Source organism: Carettochelys insculpta, chromosome 3 (assembly GCF_033958435.1).
Source record: "Carettochelys insculpta isolate YL-2023 chromosome 3, ASM3395843v1, whole genome shotgun sequence".
NCBI classification, from domain to species: Eukaryota; Metazoa; Chordata; order Testudines; family Carettochelyidae; genus Carettochelys; species Carettochelys insculpta.
The window spans coordinates 82,579,476-82,598,241 of record NC_134139.1 but is presented as its reverse complement, the minus strand read 5'-3'; the positions used below and the strand labels follow the sequence as shown (position 1 = coordinate 82,598,241).

At 45.7% G+C, this 18,766-nt stretch overlaps 1 protein-coding gene across 1 annotated transcript in view; it reads right to left on the bottom strand.

Moving 5' to 3' along the window:
- Positions 1 to 3,370: 3,370 nt before the first annotated feature.
- The window catches only part of UNC93A (unc-93 homolog A), a 39,685-nt gene continuing 24,289 nt past the window's right edge, over positions 3,371 to 18,766 (bottom strand). Inside the window, exons 6-8 of the mRNA XM_074988676.1 lie at positions 16,748 to 16,883; positions 9,771 to 9,902; positions 3,371 to 3,909 (exon numbers count right to left, since the gene is read on the bottom strand). Of these exons, the coding sequence (XP_074844777.1) occupies positions 3,644 to 3,909; positions 9,771 to 9,902; positions 16,748 to 16,883 (534 nt within the window). The 3' untranslated portion in view covers positions 3,371 to 3,643. The remainder of the gene's footprint in view (positions 3,910 to 9,770; positions 9,903 to 16,747; positions 16,884 to 18,766) is intronic.

Sequence of the window (18,766 nt, the reverse complement as noted above, 5' to 3'; positions counted from 1 at the left end):
TCAGTTCATTCCAAACGTGATTCACCTACTTGCTGCCCCGTCAACCAAAGCAAGGCTTGTGGAATGTTCCACTGGAAGGCCAGAAGCTTCAGGCCACAGTGACACAAACCATAACATTGTTTTCTCTCTGTAGCATGGAGGCCTCCCTGGCTCAGCTCCCTACTGATATTTTGATGTGTTGAGTCATTCTACAGCACAGGCTGGGTTTATTAACTTTATATTAAATCACTACAGGTCTAATTCACTTGTTGGGCCTGCATCTCTGTGGCCTAAGTGAAAAGTTCAGGCTGCATAGCTCAGGCCTGATCAGTGCCTCTGACAGACAGCTCAGCTCTATAATTCACACATGTGGATATCATGCATTTCACCTCACTCTGTCCTGACTCAGATTAATATCTAGCTGGGCATTTTTATGGCTTCCATTGCCACAGTATCTGAATTTATCCTCCCCTACTTTACAGATGGGAAAGTGAGTCACTGAGGTTAAGTCTACACTTGCCCCTCCCTTTCAGAAGTGGCATGTAAATGAACTGCTTTGCAAATGCTAATGAGGTGCTGATATGAATATTCAGCACCTCATTTGCATAACGATGGCCCCATGGAGCATTGACAGAGCTGCTTTCGAATTGTAAACTAGCCGTGTAGATGGGATTCCTTTGAAAGGAAACTCTGATTTTGAAAGCACCCTTCTTCCCCAAACAAATTGAGAAGGAATTCCTTTCGAAGGAACCACATCTACATGGCTAATTTGCAGTTCAAAAGCAGCACTTTTGATGCTACATGTGGCCGTCATTATGCACATGAGACATTGAATGTGCATATCAGCACCTCATTAGCATTTGTGACCTGCTTCATTTACATGCCCCTTCTGAAAGGGAGGAGCAAGTATAGACGTAGCCTGAGAGGTTATGTGATTGCCCAAGTCACACAAGAAGTCTGTACCAGAGCCAAAACTAAACACAAATCTCCAGGTTCAGTTACTGAATCACAAAATCATCCTTTCAGTTCTGACTCAATCTAGCTCATGCTGAGACTTCCTGATACCAGAAGCATTCTTTTGCTTACTGCTTGCCTCATCCTTGTTAGCTTTAGTTGGAAGTTAAATTTTCCCAATCACTATGATTATCCCCCTAAATGACTAGTGCTGAGTTCTCAATATAGTGCAATCAAAGACTATGTCTACACTTGCATTCGTCTTTCAGAAGAGGTATGCAAATGAGGGAAATCAAAAATGCAAATGAGGTGCATATTTGCATATTTGGCACATCGTTTGCGTATTCTTATTTTGAAATAGCTTCTTTCGAAAGAAGAAAACTAGTGTAGACACTGCTGTTTCGAAAGTAAACCCCATATTCGAAAGAATCTTTCTTCCCATAAAAAACAGAAGAAGGATTCTTTCAAAGATGGGGTTTACTTTCAAAAGAACAGTGTCTACGCTTATCAGAGAGGTCGCCATGTTAGTCTGTAGCTTCGAGAACAACAAGAAGTCTTGTGGCACCTTATAGACTTAAATATTTTGGAGCATAAGCTTTCATGGGCAAAGACCCATGTCATCAGATGCATGGGGGCGTGGTTTCAGAGGGATATTTAAAGAGTGGGGTCCCAGTAAGAGGGAGGGCCAGAGCTGACAAGGGCTATTCAGTGATGTGGAAATGGCCCTGTATCAACAGCGCTTATCAAAAGAGGAAAAAACAAGTCAGATCAGTGTCTACACTGGTTTTCTTCTTTCGAAAGAAGCTCTTTTGAAATAAGAATATGCAAATGAGGTGCCAGATATGCAAATGTGTTTTCGATTTCCCTCATTTGCATGCCTTTTTTGGAAAAGGAATGCAAATGTGGACACAGCCAAAGAGTTGCAGAAGTGCTGGTCACAACCACCTTTGTGACAGTTTGAGAACGGTTGCCCAACAACTGACACTGCTCCTTACATGAAAGAATTCTATACTTCAACAAGTTGCAAGCTCTTAGTGGCTGGGAAATAGCAGGTACTAGAAAATACTATTTGAGGAAGGAAAGTGGTGTGAGAAAATAATTGTAAAAAAGAATACTTTTGGGGCATGTCCCATATTAATCTAATTAGTTCTTTCTATCTTCTTGTTACATTCACTTTATTTTTATTTCATTAAGCCTCACGCTCTCTTTTATTAATGTGCGGTTAATAATTGAGCCTATGAATCTAAAATGTTAGCTTTCATGGCAAAACACAATTTAACTTTCAATGTCATTTGTTTCTAAGGCTACATCTACACGTACCCTAGAAGATCAACCCTGGAACTCCTCATGAACCATGAAGACGGGCACAGAAGTAGATGGCTGCAAAGTCGATTTTTTGTACACAATTGGAATACCAATTGTTGACCTTCAAGGTAAGTGTAGGTGTAGCCTCAGTGGTGTGCTAAGCCTGATTACTGACAGTTGTTGTCTTCAGTGTCTCTTCTTTTGCATTTTGCTTGCTTTGCAAAAAGGATTAGTGCTGACCTGCTGCTGTTACTATTAGAAGAAATACTAATACTAATACTAGTACTAATAATAATAATTTAAAAAAATAGATTTTGGACAGTGTGCAGGTACCAGAGTACTTGGAACATTGTTCAATAATTTCACAGTAGCACAAAGTAACACTCCAAGCAAAAAGGAAGTGGGGGTTGGAAAACTCTGCACGGTACATAGAAAGAGGGACAAGGTAACCATGGTTATGATTTTTAGAAATGTTGATGACCAACATTTTGAGAGGAGTTGTTTTAAAATTGCAAGGAAGGAGAGGAGAAAAGGAACAGTAGGAAGCCTCGAGCACCAGAGTGCAAGAAGCACAGTGGCATAGACATGAATGTCTCCTGTCCCAAGATATGTTGAAATCTCTGAGTGGGTACTACAGAGTGCAAATACACAGTTCAGAGAGAATTCTTAAATATTGTAGATCCGGGGTCTACACCATTAAGGTTTTAAAGAGCAACTAAGCTAACTATAAGTTCCATGTGGTTATAGACGGCAACTATAAAATATACAAGAAACAATGGAGGATGGGAATAATATGATCACGGATACGCTTATGCACACACGACTGCATTCTGTACAAGCTACAAGCAATGGTGACACCTCGCATTAAAGCTAGGTAAGAGAGAACCGTGGTAATAAAGGTTTATGTTCATGGGAGCAGATGATGTTATAGTGTGTTAGAGGGTCCCCTCCCATAAGGCGATGATGGCCCCCTGAAAAAGGCTAAGCATGCTGGTCACCCACTGACTTCAGTGGGAATTGAAGGGTGTAGCTCAGACATTTAGCATTGCTGGAGCAGAACCTCTTGTCTCCTTTTTCAAACATCAGTACAAAAACTATCCTACAGGACAAACAGGTGTTATGTCACGTTTAATAGCATTTTCTTTGTAAAATATCCAATACAATGAAAAACATAATTGGTCATTATTATTAAGAGTTTGAGGGAAATGACAAAATCAGACAATCTTTTTAAAAACATAAGTCTGAAAGGATATTTATTCTTCTTAAGTTTATACTGGACTGAGCCAGAAATCAGTTACTTTATATTTTTCTAAAGTCTGATTGAACACTTTGAAGCTCCCTTAAAGAAATCAGTTGTGCTGAGCTGTCCAGCGGTCTTTGTTTACATCTCTTTAATCCTGTCTGGTTACAGGATTGTTTGCTGAACAGCAGCTCCCGTTTTTTCCTCCTTCACATTGGTAGGGGTTCCAGACAAGTCCTTTGCTTCCAGGTATTCAACTATCCCATACATTGTTATGGCCACCACCAACACAGCCAACACAATGTACAGTTTGACATAAACATGTAAGAAGGTGCTGTAGCCAAAGGCTATGACAAATCCCAATGACTCCCAGAGTCGATAATTAGCAAAGGCTGCCTCTTTGTGCTTCTCAAATAAAACTCCATACAGTGCTGCAAGGAAAGAGAGATTATCTTTGTGATGGTCAGTCTGAACACGTGACATATTCTAGATTTCCTATACCAGGAGCTATATTTCCTTCTTGGAATGATCAAATCACAAGGGGGGAAAAAAAGCAGCTTTTCTTCTCTGTCGTGCAAACTGTATCCCAGAGTGTAATAAAAAGTTAAATAATACAGGTAATTTGCTAAGTATATACTGGGGAAAGAGGGAGAGAGTTATAGACCAAGAAGAAAGGATGGTTTTGCTTGAGACTTTTAGTGAGATAGCAGGAAGTTTATTCAAGACACCAAGAGCCATGAAGCAGAAGACTCTTACATAAAGGCTACGTCTACACCAGCCCCTTCCGTTCGAAAGGAGCATGGTAATGAGTGAGGTCAGAAGATGGTAATAAGGCACTGCCATGAATGTGCAGCACCTTGTTAGCATAATGGCAGCCGCAGCGATTCTTTCAACTCTCGTGCCACCTGTGTAGACAGGGGCCTTTCAAAGGACTCCCCCTGAGTCTTCAAAAGCCCCTTATCCCTAAAACCAAATAGGAATAAGGGGCTTTCAAAAACAGGGGGGTCTTTTCAAAAGGCCCCCTTCTACACAAGTGGCACACAATTCAAAAGCAGCACTTTCGAATCACCGTGGCTGCCATTATGCTAATGAGGTGCTGCATATTCATGGTAGCGCCTCATTAGTGTCTTCTGACCTCAGTCATTACCATGCCCCTTTTTAAAGGAAGGGGCTAGTGTAGGCACGGCTAAAATGATGAGTGTGTGGGAGAGAACAGTGCTAGATGCAGTGAGTAGTAAGATGAGGAGTAGAATGAGAAGATAGATGTAGGTAGTTATAAATCCTGTGGGCTACGTCTACACGTGCCCCAAGCTTCGAAATGGCCATGCAAATGGCCATTTCGAAGTTTACTAATGAAGCGCTGAAATGCATATTCAGCGCTTCATTAGCATGCGGGCGGCAGCAGCGCTTCGAAATTGACGCGCCTCGCCGCCGCGCGGCGCGTCCAGACGGGGCTCCTTTTCGAAAGGGCCCCGCCTATTTCGAAGTCCCCTTATTCCCATGAGCTCATGGGAATAAGGGGACTTCGAAGTAGGTGGCTTCCTTTCGAAAAGGAGCCCCGTCTGGACGCGCCGCGCGGCGGCGAGGCGCATCAATTTCGAAGCGCGGCTGCCGCCCGCATGCTAATGGAGCGCTGAATATGCATTTCAGCGCTTCATTAATAAACTTCGAAATGGCCATTTGCATGGCCATTTAGAAGTTTGGGGCACGTGTAGACACGGCCGTGGTGTGTCAGTGTAAGATTAGTGAGGTGCTCTGAGCCCAGTATATAGCATCTCATACAACAGAGACGGCAGTTTTGTCTTGATGAGTCACATAACTTTCCATGTGAATTAGCATTGCTGGCTTGCATTAGTGACCAATATCTTTTCCCGCTGAAGTTGCTCTCAAAAAGTCAGGGTAAGTTGTGAGAGACATTTACCTTCACAAAGGGGACAGTATCATCACCTGGGCAATAGAAACTTGCTTGCTGATACTGATTACAAAGAGACACCTACTGGATTTTACAGATTAGTGAGTAAGTGAATAAGTGTGGTGAGAAATCAAGGTTAATGCCTCACCAAATGTATAGTTCATTAACCCTGGCCAGTGTAGGTTAATTAATGAACTAAGAGTCCCTCACACTACACCAGTAAATACCCTGTGCTATAGCTAGTAAAAGTAATGACTGTTTAGTAAAATGTAAATGCTTTGCATTTGATTCTGAAAAGGGGTTTTATCTGGGTGAAAATGATCAGGCTACTGGATTATGGAAGTGAAAATTAATCTAAACAATATTTGCTAAGATAATATAGTCTCTGAGAAGTATCACAGAGGTAGCCATGTTAGTCTGTATCTTCAAAAACAACAAGAAGTCCTGTGGCACCTGATAGACTAACAGACATTTTGGAGCATAACCTTTTGTGGGCAAAGTCCCGCTTCATCAGATGTGTGAGTGGAAGGGGTGGGGGGGTTTGGAGGAGGATTTAAAGAGGTGGGTCCTAGAAAAAGGGAGGGCCAGAGCTGACAAGCTCTATTCAGTCAGTGTGGAAATGGCCCATTATCGGTAATATACATCAAGAGATGAGAAAACAAGTCAGATCAAGTCAGGAGGGATGTGGCCCATTGTCAGATTGTAATGTGGAGGTGTGAACATCAAGAGCAGAGAAACTGCTTTTGTAATTGGCCAACCACTCGCAGTCTCTGTTTAATCCTTGGTTGATGGAGTCAAATTTGCAAATGAATTGCAGCTCAGAGATTTCTCTCTCCATTTTATTTTTGAAAAATCGTTGTGTATTTCTGAGAGTAAACTGTTTGGGCTTTAGGAGGATGTGATAGACAGTACCAATGCCACACTGGCCAGGATGTGGTGACCAGGCTTACTGAGAGGAGAAAAGGCCCTATCCCCATGGCCCTGGTGGTGAGGATCCAGCTGCAGCCCTAGTATAAAAGCCAGAGAGGCTGGACAGGTGGGGCTGGGCGGAAGAAGACCTGCCCTCACACAGGAGCAGCAGTCAGAGGAGCAGCAGCCTGAGCCCTAGCCACACCCTGCATATCTCACAGGAGTAGGAAGTAGCCCAAGGGCTGGTAACCAGAATGGAACCCAGTGAGCTCAGCATGTTACAGAGGGATTCCCCACTGAGCTGGTGGTTGGGGTCACACCCACCATCAAAAGGGTTCTGAGTGGGGGCTAGTGGAGAGGGAGGCCTGGGTCGCCCTCCCCCTTCTCTTGAAACCTCAAGGAGAGGGAGCATGAACCGCTATATGGACTAGGCCAACAGAGGGAGTGACCTGGCCGCAGAGCCAGACTGCCCCATGAAAGGGTGCTGTTATCTGGGCCACAGGGCCAGACCTCTCCAGAGGCCAGGGGCTTGACAGTGGCAGAAGCTTCGTAGGACTACTAGTGGGAGAGGGCCGCCCAGGGCGCTCCCCTCGGAAGAGGCATGGGGCAGTAAGCCCCATCACAGAGGGGTTTTTCTTGTGTGTTCAGGAGGGTTTTGTGCATTCTGTCATGAGCAGAGCTAGGCATCTAACTCCATCAGAGGGGCAGTACTCAGGGCACACTCCTCTTGCTGGCATCCTCCGTTGGCTTCTTTAGGGCCCTCCTAGAACACTGGCTTTTGTGGATCCCATTGTCAGGCACCTATCTCTTCCCATTAATTATAGGGAGCCTGGGGCCTAACCTTAAAGGTAATTAAGGCACCTTTTAAGTGTTGTAAATTGATGGAAGTAAGCTGCCTGAATAGCTCTGAGGGTCTGGGAGTAAGTCCCTTTGTGAATCCGGACATATAACTCTATCTCAGGGGTGGGCAAAAGATGGATTTCGCCCACTAAGCCACTGGATGCAGCCCGGCGGGAGGCTTGGGCAGGCTGCCTGCTTGGCCCTCTCACACAGTGCTCAGAGCCACCTAGCTATGGGGGGCCATGTGCTTCTCTGAGCACCACCATGGGGGCAGGACGGAAGAGGCTTTGCACGCAGTCCGTGCCTGCAGCACAAACTTGCAGTTCCCATCGTCCCATAAATTGCAAGGTTGTGCTGGGGCTGAGGGCAATGTGTGAAGCCTCATTCCTGCCACCCCACTCATGGCAACACTCAGGCTAGTGCTACACTCACCCCTAGTGCTGGCAGTCTGATGCAAATGAGCAGTCTTGAAAATGCAAAATGGCCACTATTTGCATATTCACCGCAGAAAACAAGCAGTGAAGATGTGGTTCTGCCAGCTAATACCCCTTTTGTTGGCAGCCCCTTAGCCCTAATTTTTTCCAGGGGCTGCTGACAAAAGGGGTTTTTGCAGGCAGAATCACATCTTCACTTCTTGTTTTCTGGTGTGAATAGGCAAATGAGCCACTCAGATATGCAAACAATCAGCCATTTTGCATTTTCAAGACTGCTCATTTGAAAGAAGCTGCTGGCACTAGCGGTGAGTGTAGCACTAGCCTCAGAGAAGTACATGGTCCCCACAAGTGGGCCACTGTGAGAGTAAGCGTGCAGGGACAGGGCAGGCAGGGAGCCTACCTGAGGGACCTGATGGGCTGCTGGCTGGGAGTCACATAGGTAAGCATCTCCTGGCCAGAGCCTGCCTCTGGCACACACGCCAGCCCGCCCCCCCCCCCCACACTCTCTGTACCCCACATCACATAACCCAAATCCTCTGCACCTGCACTCCAGCACCCATATCCCTTGCCTGACACTGCACCCAAGCTCCTGCCCAGATCACAACCTCCTCCCAGATCCTGCCCACTGTCCTACAACCTTCCTCCAGGTCAGAATTCTCTCCTGCACCCATATGCCCTCCCAGGCCCTGTACTCCAAGCCTCTGCCCCAGGTCCCAGCTCCCTCCTTAACCCAAACTCCTTCCTAGAGTCTCACCCACTCCTGCACCCCAGTTCTTTACCCTAAGCTCCCTTCTGCACCTAACCTCTATCCCAGACCCCAAAGCTCCTCCATTATTCTCGTGGAAGAGTGCAGCCCTTAACTGCTTACCAAATTCCTGGAGTGCCCTTCTCCCACAGCAAAAAATTATCGCTCACCCCTGCTCTAACTTCTGGGTTGAATATGTGCTAATAGCTAAACATAAATCATACAGGAACATGAGACTGGCTTCTCGTCCCAGGCCCCAACACGTTTGCCCATAGCACACAACTGTTGCACACTGTTTGACGCACTTGGGCAGATCAGCATTGAAGCAACCCAGCCGGGCTGAATGGAGAAGTAAACACTGCTTCCTTGGGGTGGTGTCTGAGTTTAGCTGGCAGAAATATCTCCCTGCTTTTAGAAGCGTAAGCCTCAACCTACTTTCACAGGTGTTTTCCCCTCACTCCTATCTTCCTCCACAGAATTAGGAATGAGGACAAACCAGGGCCTCTGAAAACAATGTGAGCTCCAGTGCTATCAGCTTTGCAGACTGCTTTGCATCCTTTTTGAGGAGGCGTGCAAGGCTGGCAAGAATTTTATTTTGCTGCCTGCTACTTGGTTGTCCCATGCTGAACAACTGTTATCAAAGGACTGCAATTATTAGCAGGAAGGGTTGTGGCAGCTATGCTCGATTTAGATAAGAGAGCGTACGACCCATGCTAAAAATGGAAAAGGTTCCATTCAAAATACCTAGGAGGACACTTAACAACTCAGCCACCCACATATATCAGAAAATGTATCTAAGGAAACAGGTGAAAGGATTCATTCAGTTCTAATTAATATCCTGTAGGGGGAACCCTTGATCAGTATTAGCACAGACATCCCTGCCTGGAACTCTAACTATCTCATAAGCCCTAATTGTGCACCACTATTACTTTCTCAGCCAGCAGGCCCCCTCACCCCAGCCCCTGGATGATTATCTGACTACCAGTCAGTCCTGATTATGTCAAAAAATTGGGATTTTACTGTAGTAATATTTAGAGGCATGAGAACATTGGTTTCAACTGTTTATCTAGGATGTCAGTACATATGCAGGCCATGTCTACAATGGTAACTCTATATTACAACCTGGTTATTAACTTAATTACCTCTGAATTTTGATCTTTCCTTCTGGAATTTTGAGTATTCCAAAGATTTATTTTCATCATCCATTATCTTATTTAAAGATGTCCTCTCCCCATCTTGGCTAGAGCCAGACTACTAAGCATTTTAATTAATTTCTCATTCCTGAGCACATTCTCATTTTTCTGACTGAGAAGAGCCATATGTCCTCAAGCTACCGTCTTAAACCCCTCATGATGCCTTATGCCCACGTACAGTAAATCAGGCTGCATATAAATAAAAACATACAGAATACTGTATTTCTTTGGGGTTCAGTTAGCTGTCATGGGGACTTACCATTGGTCTGTGTCTGCCAGATGGCATCTGCTAGACCCCACAAAGCAGAGAATATGAAGAACACAGCAAGCTGGTTTGGGTGAGGTTTCCATAGCAGTAGTGCTATTATACAAGCAAGGTTTGTAATTGCCGCTATATATTTAGGAGAGAGGAGGAAGAAAACATAGCTACCATTATAAACTGGAAATATATTGGCAATATAGTGTTTGAGAGTCCACTGCAAGATTTCTTCAAACCATACTCAATAAAATAAGGTAAGTGAACCAGGAAGGTTCTGACATTTGTGCTTATCAGTTTAAAGTTGCACTACAATATTCTCTTGGCCATCAGTTAATATTGTACAATGAAACATTACGATATGAGCTTGTTTTCCTATAGTCATCACAGGGCATGTACTAAACAAAGAGGAATTCTGAACTAATGCAGATGTTAGCCCATAGATGAAGAACTATCATTGCGACTGGGCACACCAATGTGCCACTGAGTAGGCACAGAGAACAGCAGTAGACTTAGAATGGAACACCTTTTCCCGTAGGCATGTACTCTACAGCTGGGGTCTGTTTTCCATCCAGTGTCCTTTAAATACGGGGTTTGGTCTTTCAAAGGCCACAGGATAGCATTAAGACCATCTAGGTTGCCTGCTGAAGGGGCAGCTGCCATTTCGTCATTCTGCATACACTGAGTATGTTGGTGACATGGGTGGTGGCTGTAATGGGCCAGGGGAGGCTAACCCACCCCTGCTACTGCCGCCATGGACTCACTGCTGAACACTGGGGTTGTGGTGACCCCGCCTCTTTTCCAGCTTGCTCCCCACCCTTCCTTGAGGTCTCTTCTACTTGCTGTTGTCTGCTGAGTCTTCCTCTGCTCCACACACACACGTGCGCTGCAGATCCCTGTCACTCACCGTATCCTGACACACAACTCGACCTATTACAGTTTTTATTTGTTCTGTTTTTTGATCTTTAGATCTTACAGTGGGTGGGGGGAAGTGGGGAGAAGGCAGACAGGGAGGGGATGAATGGGATAGGGCTGGATATGGAGTGGGGCCAGGGCCACAGGTAGAAAAAGCAGGACAGTGAGCTAACCTCCCCATGGGAAGCTTCGCCTGTCACCGCATGGTTAGTGAGTCCCTGCATTGTGCTCCCGCTCTCCAAGGTCCCAATTCAAAGCCCAGTGAAATCAGTAGAAAGATGGGTGGATGTATGGGTGTTGGCTTTGAATCAACCTTTAAAAAGACTGTAATTTCATTATTTCCCTTCGTATAGAAGGGTAAGTAAACAATGAGCAAAAAATATATATGTGAAAAATGAACACCAAGAACCTGCAGAGTAGGAATGTAAAATCCCATTTACTTAGTTAACCAGTTAAACATTAAGTTTAACCAATTAAATGGGGAGGGGGCTCTTCCAACCCCCACTAGATAACTATAACCAGTAAGCCTCATCCGTTTAGGGTGAGGTTTACCAGTTAACCGTTATCATTCCAACTGCAGAGTTCTAAGATTCTGTATTAAGAACCCTGAGTCTCTTGTCTCTAGATTTAAAACTGCCTGAGGGAAAATTTCTAGGGCAATGCACATGGAATAGAGCAATGCAGTTTCTATTTATAAAGCAAACTGTGTTGTAGAATTCAGGACAACTCACTGTAACAAACTTTCTTCAGATGGCACAGGAATATCATTTTCAGACACTGAGCTGCAAATGAAACACTTTCCTTGATATTTTGCTGCCTTGGTAAATGATTTTTGGGGCAGCCTTGTTTCAATAGCTACTGAAAAGAGCCCTTACATAGATCTATTACAAGCCTCTTCTCGTCGTACCCTACGCACTTCTTGCTGATATCCAACACTTCATTTATTCTAATACTAGTGTACTGACCAAGTCCCTTGTAAAGAAGGGGGAGCAGAGCTGCATGCTGCCCGGTGCGTCTCCCGGTGGCAAATAACACAGGGCCTCTCCTGAGAGGTTTCTTGCAAAATAAGTGTGCTTTGTCATGCAAATATGCAGCTGTGGACCAGCAGAGGCAACTTTACCAGGGTTTGATGGGGCACTGGTTGGCATCCGATGTCCCAACTAAAAATCACAAGTGCCCAATGACAATGTTGTGGCATGGCAAATGTAGCCCTCCATCAAATAAGGCTCCTGCCCCCTCATTCTGCATGAGATGAAGGTCTGGGATACTTGGGTTCCTGGGTTATTTTGGATAATCCAAATGGTGCATGAACCATGATCTGGTCACCAGCATCCAAGGGAGCGTGACTCCTTACATCACCCCAGGGAAGACAACCCTGTCAGAAAATTCCCCATTGCCTTGTGGGTAGGTTCAGGAGATCCAAAGTCTATGGGCGTAAAGCCAGACAGAAAATCCAGAGCAGAGACCCTAAGGTGGTTATCAGGGAGTATTCGTCAAACCTGCTTTCCAGCATCTCCTTGTAGTCACGTCAGTTCCAAATGTACTGACTTCTGTCTTTCCTTTGGATTCAACTTGTGCGACCAAGGAGGGATAGTGCTGCTTGGGCAATGCACTTGCTCCAGACACTAGTCCAAGTGATGCAGCATGTAAGAGGGTGCCAAATGGAGAGGACACTACATCCTGGCTGATAGCATGGAAACAAAACAGGAAGCGGCAGTTATGGGTTATAAGCCCTCCTCAGCTGGCAAAGAGGAGAATAACAAAGGTCACTTGTACTGGTGGGAGGAGTCAGTGTGTTCCACTGGTCAGCTACTGCCTGCCTCAAACTGGGCAACCCCTGGTCAGTAAGGTGCTGACCTGCCACATCTGCCGTCTGCATTGGGTGCATGGGAATAGACCAGAAATCAAAAAGTAGATGTAAATGATGTACCCACCATAAAACAAAATAATAAATCAACTTGCCTCCAGCTCGGTAGCAGGAATGTGTGGACCATGTGTCCGTGACTTGACTCTGCCTATGACCTTACAAACATGGACTCAATATGTGAAACAGTAGTCATAGATCAACAGCTACACAAACTAAACGTCAGCATCGCTGCTGTCCAGGAAACAAGGCTGGTAGATGCTGGGTCAGTGAAAGAAACCAACTACACTTTCTTCTGGAAGGGCTTTAGTTCAGAGGAACACCAATTCTACAGAGTTGGATTTGCTGTTCAGAACAAATCTCTGAAATCTATCAATATGTCCACAGCTGAATCAGAATGCATTATATCCATGAAGCTCTGCACCAAGTCAGGTTATGCCAAAATCTTCAGTGCTTATGCACCCATTTTGCGTCATACACTGAAGACAAGGACCATTTTTATTATAATCTTCAGAAAATTATCTACTCCTTTCCAAATGGCGAACAACTGTACATCCTTGACAACTTCAGTGCAAGAGTTGGATGGGACCATCAGTCCTGGCCCGTCTGCCATGGTCATCATGGTATTGGGAAAATGAATGAAAATAGTCAAAGGCTTCTCAAATTCAGTTCTCAGAATCAACTCTGCATCACTAATACTTTTTTAACTTGAAAGAGTGTCACAAGGTTTCATGGCGCCATACCAGATCCAGTCACTGGCATCAACTTTACCTTGTAGTGGTATGCAAGAAACTTCTCAATGCCATCAAATTTACATGCATGTACCACAGCGCAGATTGCGACACTGATCACTCCTTGATCCTCAGCAGAGTGAATATCAACCCAAAGAAACTCTATGGCTACATCTACACTAGCACACTACGTCGAAGTAGCCTATTTTGAAGTAAGAACATTGAAATAGGCTACTTCAATGTGTATCGTCTACACGTCCTCCAGGGCTCATGCCGTCAATGTTCAACGTCGAAGTAGCGACAGGGAACGTTGAAAGGAGCTGCCCGGGAAGGAAATGCAGAGCGTCCGCGCACACAAGCACTCTCCATCGAAATAAGGGGCCAGCAAAGCCTGCGGACGGGGTCACAGGCTGAACTAGCCCTTCTGGGGCAAGAGCAATTGCTCCCTTAAAGGGCCCCACCCAGACACACTAGGCCTGCCAGCATGAGGTCCACAGAGCCAACAACTGGTTGCAGACCCCATGCACACAGCATGGACCCCCATCTGCAGCAGCAGCAGCAGCAGCCAGAAGCCCTGGGCTAAGGGCTGCTGCAAGCAGCGGCCATAGAGCCCTGCAGGGGCTGGACAGAGCATCTCTCAACCCCTCAGCTGATGGCTGCCATGGAGAAACCCGCTATTTTGATGTAGCGGGACACAGATCGTCTACACACACCCTACTTTGACGTTCAACATCGAAGTAGAGTGCTATTCCCATCATCGGATTGGAATAGCGATTTCAACGTCTCGCCACCTAACATCGATTTCAACGTCGAAATAGCACACAGCGTGTGTAGACGCGACACTTGTTATTTCGACGTTGTGCCGGCTACTTCGAAGTAGCTGGCTAGTGTAGATGAAGCCCATATGACAAAGGAATGCAGAAAGCCAAAGATCAATACCCTCAGTACCAGAGATGCACTGAAATTCTCTGTCTACACAAATGATCTCACTGTCAAATGGAACACAGACCTGACCAACAAACTATTGATGAAACATGGTCCATGCTGAGAGGTGCAATATGCAAATATGCCAAATCCACCTTTGGAACACATAAATTCTCAAACAAAGACTAGATTGATGAAAATGCTGACATTCTTACACTTCTTCCTGAAGCAAAACACAAGGCACATCTGAATAACATAAAGAACCCATCTCAAAGCACAAGAGACCAAATCTGACATGCAAGATCTGTTCTTCAGAAAGAATCTAGGCAGTGTGCGAACAAGTATGGGGCCAATCTGTGTTCAAAAGGCATCTGATTTGGGTGACCTGAAAACTATGTATAATGAATTGAAGAAAGCACTCAGACCAAACATAACCAAAGTTGCTCCACTGGAGCATTTAAATGGCCAGGTGATCACAGATAAAAAGTTGCAGATGTCCAGATGGGTGGAACACTACTCAAGCCTTTATTCCCACAAGCATACAATACAACCTGAACTTGGATTCTCTGTCCAGAGCCTGCAAGTCGTTTTGCCTTGACATAAGTGTGAAGAAAACTCTTTTATTCACTCAAGGTATTCCTCAGTGATGCAATGGCATTCTGGATAACAGCCCATTAGATGGGGTTCAACAATTCTGTTACCTTGGATCTACTGTCACCTCAAACTTATCCATAGACAAAGAACTGAACATCAGAACTGGGAAGCCAGCTACTGATTTTGGCAGACTTATGAAACAAGCATGAAACAATCCTAAACTGACAGTGAGAACAAAGATACTAATCTACCAGGCATGTGTATTGAGTATCCTGCTATGTGATTCTGTGACATGGACCAGCTACTTGAACCAGGAGAAAAAATTGAACAGCTTCCATCTTCACTGCCTGAGCAGAATTATGAATATCAACTGGCAAGATAAAGTTTCAAATGCAGATGTCCTGTCAAGATCTGGTATACCCAGCCTCACAGTGATCCTCAACAGCAGAAGACTACGATGGCTTGGTCATGTGAGAAGTATGGGTGATGAATGTCTTCCCAAAGAAATCCTCTTCAGTGAACTGTCATGTGGGTTGAGAACAAGAGAAAGACCAAAGCCAAGATTCAAGGATAAATGCAAAAATACCATGAAAAAATTCAACATTGATCCAAAATCTTGGGAATCTACATCATGAGATTGAAATACCTGGCGACAATTGCGACAGGCCACCTCATCCTTCAATAGCATGTGTGCAAGGCATGCAAAAGAACTTTGTCTTAGAAGGGGAAACTCTCAGACTCAAGAATTAGGAAATATACTGACATGCGGTTATTGCAATCAACTGCAAATCCAATATTGAACGGATAAGCCATGAGAGAAGCTGCAGATTCAAACACTGCCCACAGATCCTCCCTGCCACTGCTAACCACTGTTTCTCGAGATGAAATGGGGCCATAGTAAGGTGCAGTGAGAGTTCTATCTTGCTTTTATTTTCATTTGTCTGTCCTACAAAACAAGTGGCAATTAGAACACAAGACTAAGGTAGAAAATATATCCTGAAATCATTAGACTGGTTGCCAGTAACTTCAAGGATCAAGCTAACACATTACTCACTGGGTTTTTAACCAAAAATGGACGAGGCCTTTGGTCCTCACAGAGCTATTGTTAAATGCAGATCTTCTTGAAGCAAATAGCAATGCTACAATTGACTTCAGCTGGATCAGGATTTGGCCCAATAATAAGAGACAATCTGGCATGAGTCACACAGGCCTGCTGACGGGGCAGGGGATATGGGTAGCAAAGAGGGCAATAGCCTATGGCCCAGGCAGGGCCCAGAGGCCCCAGCTACTGCTGTAATAGCTCTGCCTGCTCTTAGGAAAACAAGTGGCTCTTAATTCAAAGACGCTTTCGACATGCCCCAGGCAGTCCCAGTGAAGAGTTACTTTTCCCTGGAAGCTGTGTAGGATATGCCAAATGTGTCTTTGAATCAAGAGATGTTGTTGTGCCTTTTCTCCAGTTGTCAGATTGGGTCTGAGGGAGAAGGAAGACATGGTGCAGCTGCCCTGGGGTTCTGCCAATCGGTGGCAGACAGAGCTGGGCCAGCCCAGGACTCTTCTGGCAGGGGAGTGGGGGTGCTTGGGGCTTCTCTGAGGTGGGGGTGGGGTTCTTGTAGCCCCAGATGAAGAAGAGGGGAAGGAGGGTCCTTTGATTTCTGCCCTGGGGCCTGGAATTGCTATGAATGGGCCTGCAGTCACATTACTGCTAAAGAACTAACACCTTGGCCGGAGTGTTTATCTTGTCACCAGACACAGGATGGTACTGGACGAGCTCAAGCTGTATATTCAAGTCATTCCATTCACAGTGACTCCTCTCTTCTCCAGCTCTTCTAACAAAAGAAAAATTTGCCTCCAAAACCTACAGCATGATGCCCCCTCCCTCACACTATGGGAAGGGAGCACAGGATTTTCCTTCCCAGATGAAATAATTGGTCTTCCAAGCAGTCTTTACATACCTAATGCAAACAGGGCTTTTCTGCCAGTAAACTGGGAAATCTTTCCAAAGAAGAGAGAGCAGAGTGAATTTGCAGCTGAAAAGGAGATCATCACATAACCAACAAAATGTATCCCCAGGGCACAGGTCACATATGACTAAAAAGAAAAGAAGAGATACACAGTATTATTATTCAGAGACTATGGCTAATAATGTCTGAGGATCTGATTCTCAGAGCTTCTGAATATTCATATAGTGTAGGCATGATCAATAAAGCACAGTTATGCATCTCTGCTGTCAAAACTCTGGAATGCTGCTGTACCAGGTCACAAGCAACATTCCCATGCCAGTTCCCATTGAGAGCTGCCCCACAGCAGCAGCATTTCTTTTCACGGAGTAGGAGCTGCATTTGGAGCCCTACTTCCCCCTCAGGGCAGCCTCCCCCGCCCCAGGGCACTGTGTGATGGGGGCTACAGGCCCCACTCTGAACCAGGGCAGGAAGTAGAGCAATACTGGGCCTGCCCCTCAACAGGTCCAAGGCATGTTCTCAGTGAAGGAGCAGTTGAATGAGCTACATACTGCACCAGGAAGCAAGGCTGAGGCTGGAAGCTGTGCAAGGAATGTTAACAGCTTTGCAAAGGCTGCACTAGTGGCAGGGACTTGGGCTCCCCTTCCCTCCTTGGGAGTTGAAAGCCACAGGAGAGAGAGAGATTGACTATCACTGAGAGCCTGAGGGGAGTTTGCTAAGCCAGTGACCATGTTCTAAAAAGAGGAGGTCCAGACTGGTCGGAAGGGACCTGGGAGTAAAGTAATTTGGGATTACTTAATAACTTGGCTAGACACTTTGGGAGAACCCTTACTGCTCTAGGCTGGGATCTGGTGGAGTGGAGGGAGGGGGGCACTGGGCCCCCTACCTTGCCTCCTCTTTGTAGTGACTGAACTTGGAGCAGTGGGGGGGGGTGCACTGGAGCATGAGGGGGTGACTAAGCCACAGCCTGGAAGACTAGACAATTAAAAACGGTAGGGCCATGAGTCAATCACTAGGGTCATCTGGTCACCAGACCTTCTGGCTACACAATGGCATAAAGAACTCTACCCTTCTTTGGCTGGGATTGGAATTTGAATTCTAGGCTCTGTGATGGGGTTCTGGGGTCCCCCAAGCTCTGCACCCTGTCCGCAGGCAGGAGAATCTCTCACTCAGCAGGAGAACAGCAGTTTTATTAGCCGACAGGACACAGCGTCGTACAGAGGAGTCAGTACAGCAGGCCGAGACAGCCAGTCCAATCCATGTTGGGGAGAGGAGGCCCCGAGGGGCCCCCAGAGCTGGGGCCTTGCCCCCTTCTTTGTCTCTCTCTCCCTCAGCCCAGACTAACTGCTTCCAACTCCCAGTTCCAATTCAAACCCCTCAGGCTCCACGTCCTTCTTTGTCTGCAGTACAAAGGTGTTACCTGGTTGTCAGGGTTACCCTCAGCAGGAGCCCCACACCCTCTGTGAGCCACACACACACACACAGGTATCCCCCACTCCATCACAGGCTCCATAAAAGAATGGTACACCACCAGAAAGGGAATGGCTCTTACTTTAAAAATATTCTCCTGAATGGCTATACAATGTCGATAGATCCATTCAAGATTAGTAATGGTTTGTCTCTGCTTTGTACTTGAAAGCTAAAATTTTGAATGAGTAGTCAAAGATGTCCTTCCCTATTTCCGATTCCTGGGAGACTTTCTGAGTGAGCTCATCTACACTAGCCTCCTTCTTCAAAGGGGGCATGTAAACAAGCCCAATCGGTGAAGAGCAACGAGGTTGCTAACTTTGAAATGCCGGCAAGCAGCGTAGCCATGGGCACTTTGAAATACCTGCACAACTTCAAAGTTCCCTTACTCCCAAAACGTTTTGGGAGTAAGGGATCTTTGAGGTTGCATGGGTACTTCAAAGTGCCTGTGGCTACCCTGCTTGCCAGTGCTTCAAAGTTAGCAACTTCAAAGATTGCATGGTGAGAATTATGCTAATGAGGTGCTGCATATGCAGCACAGCACCT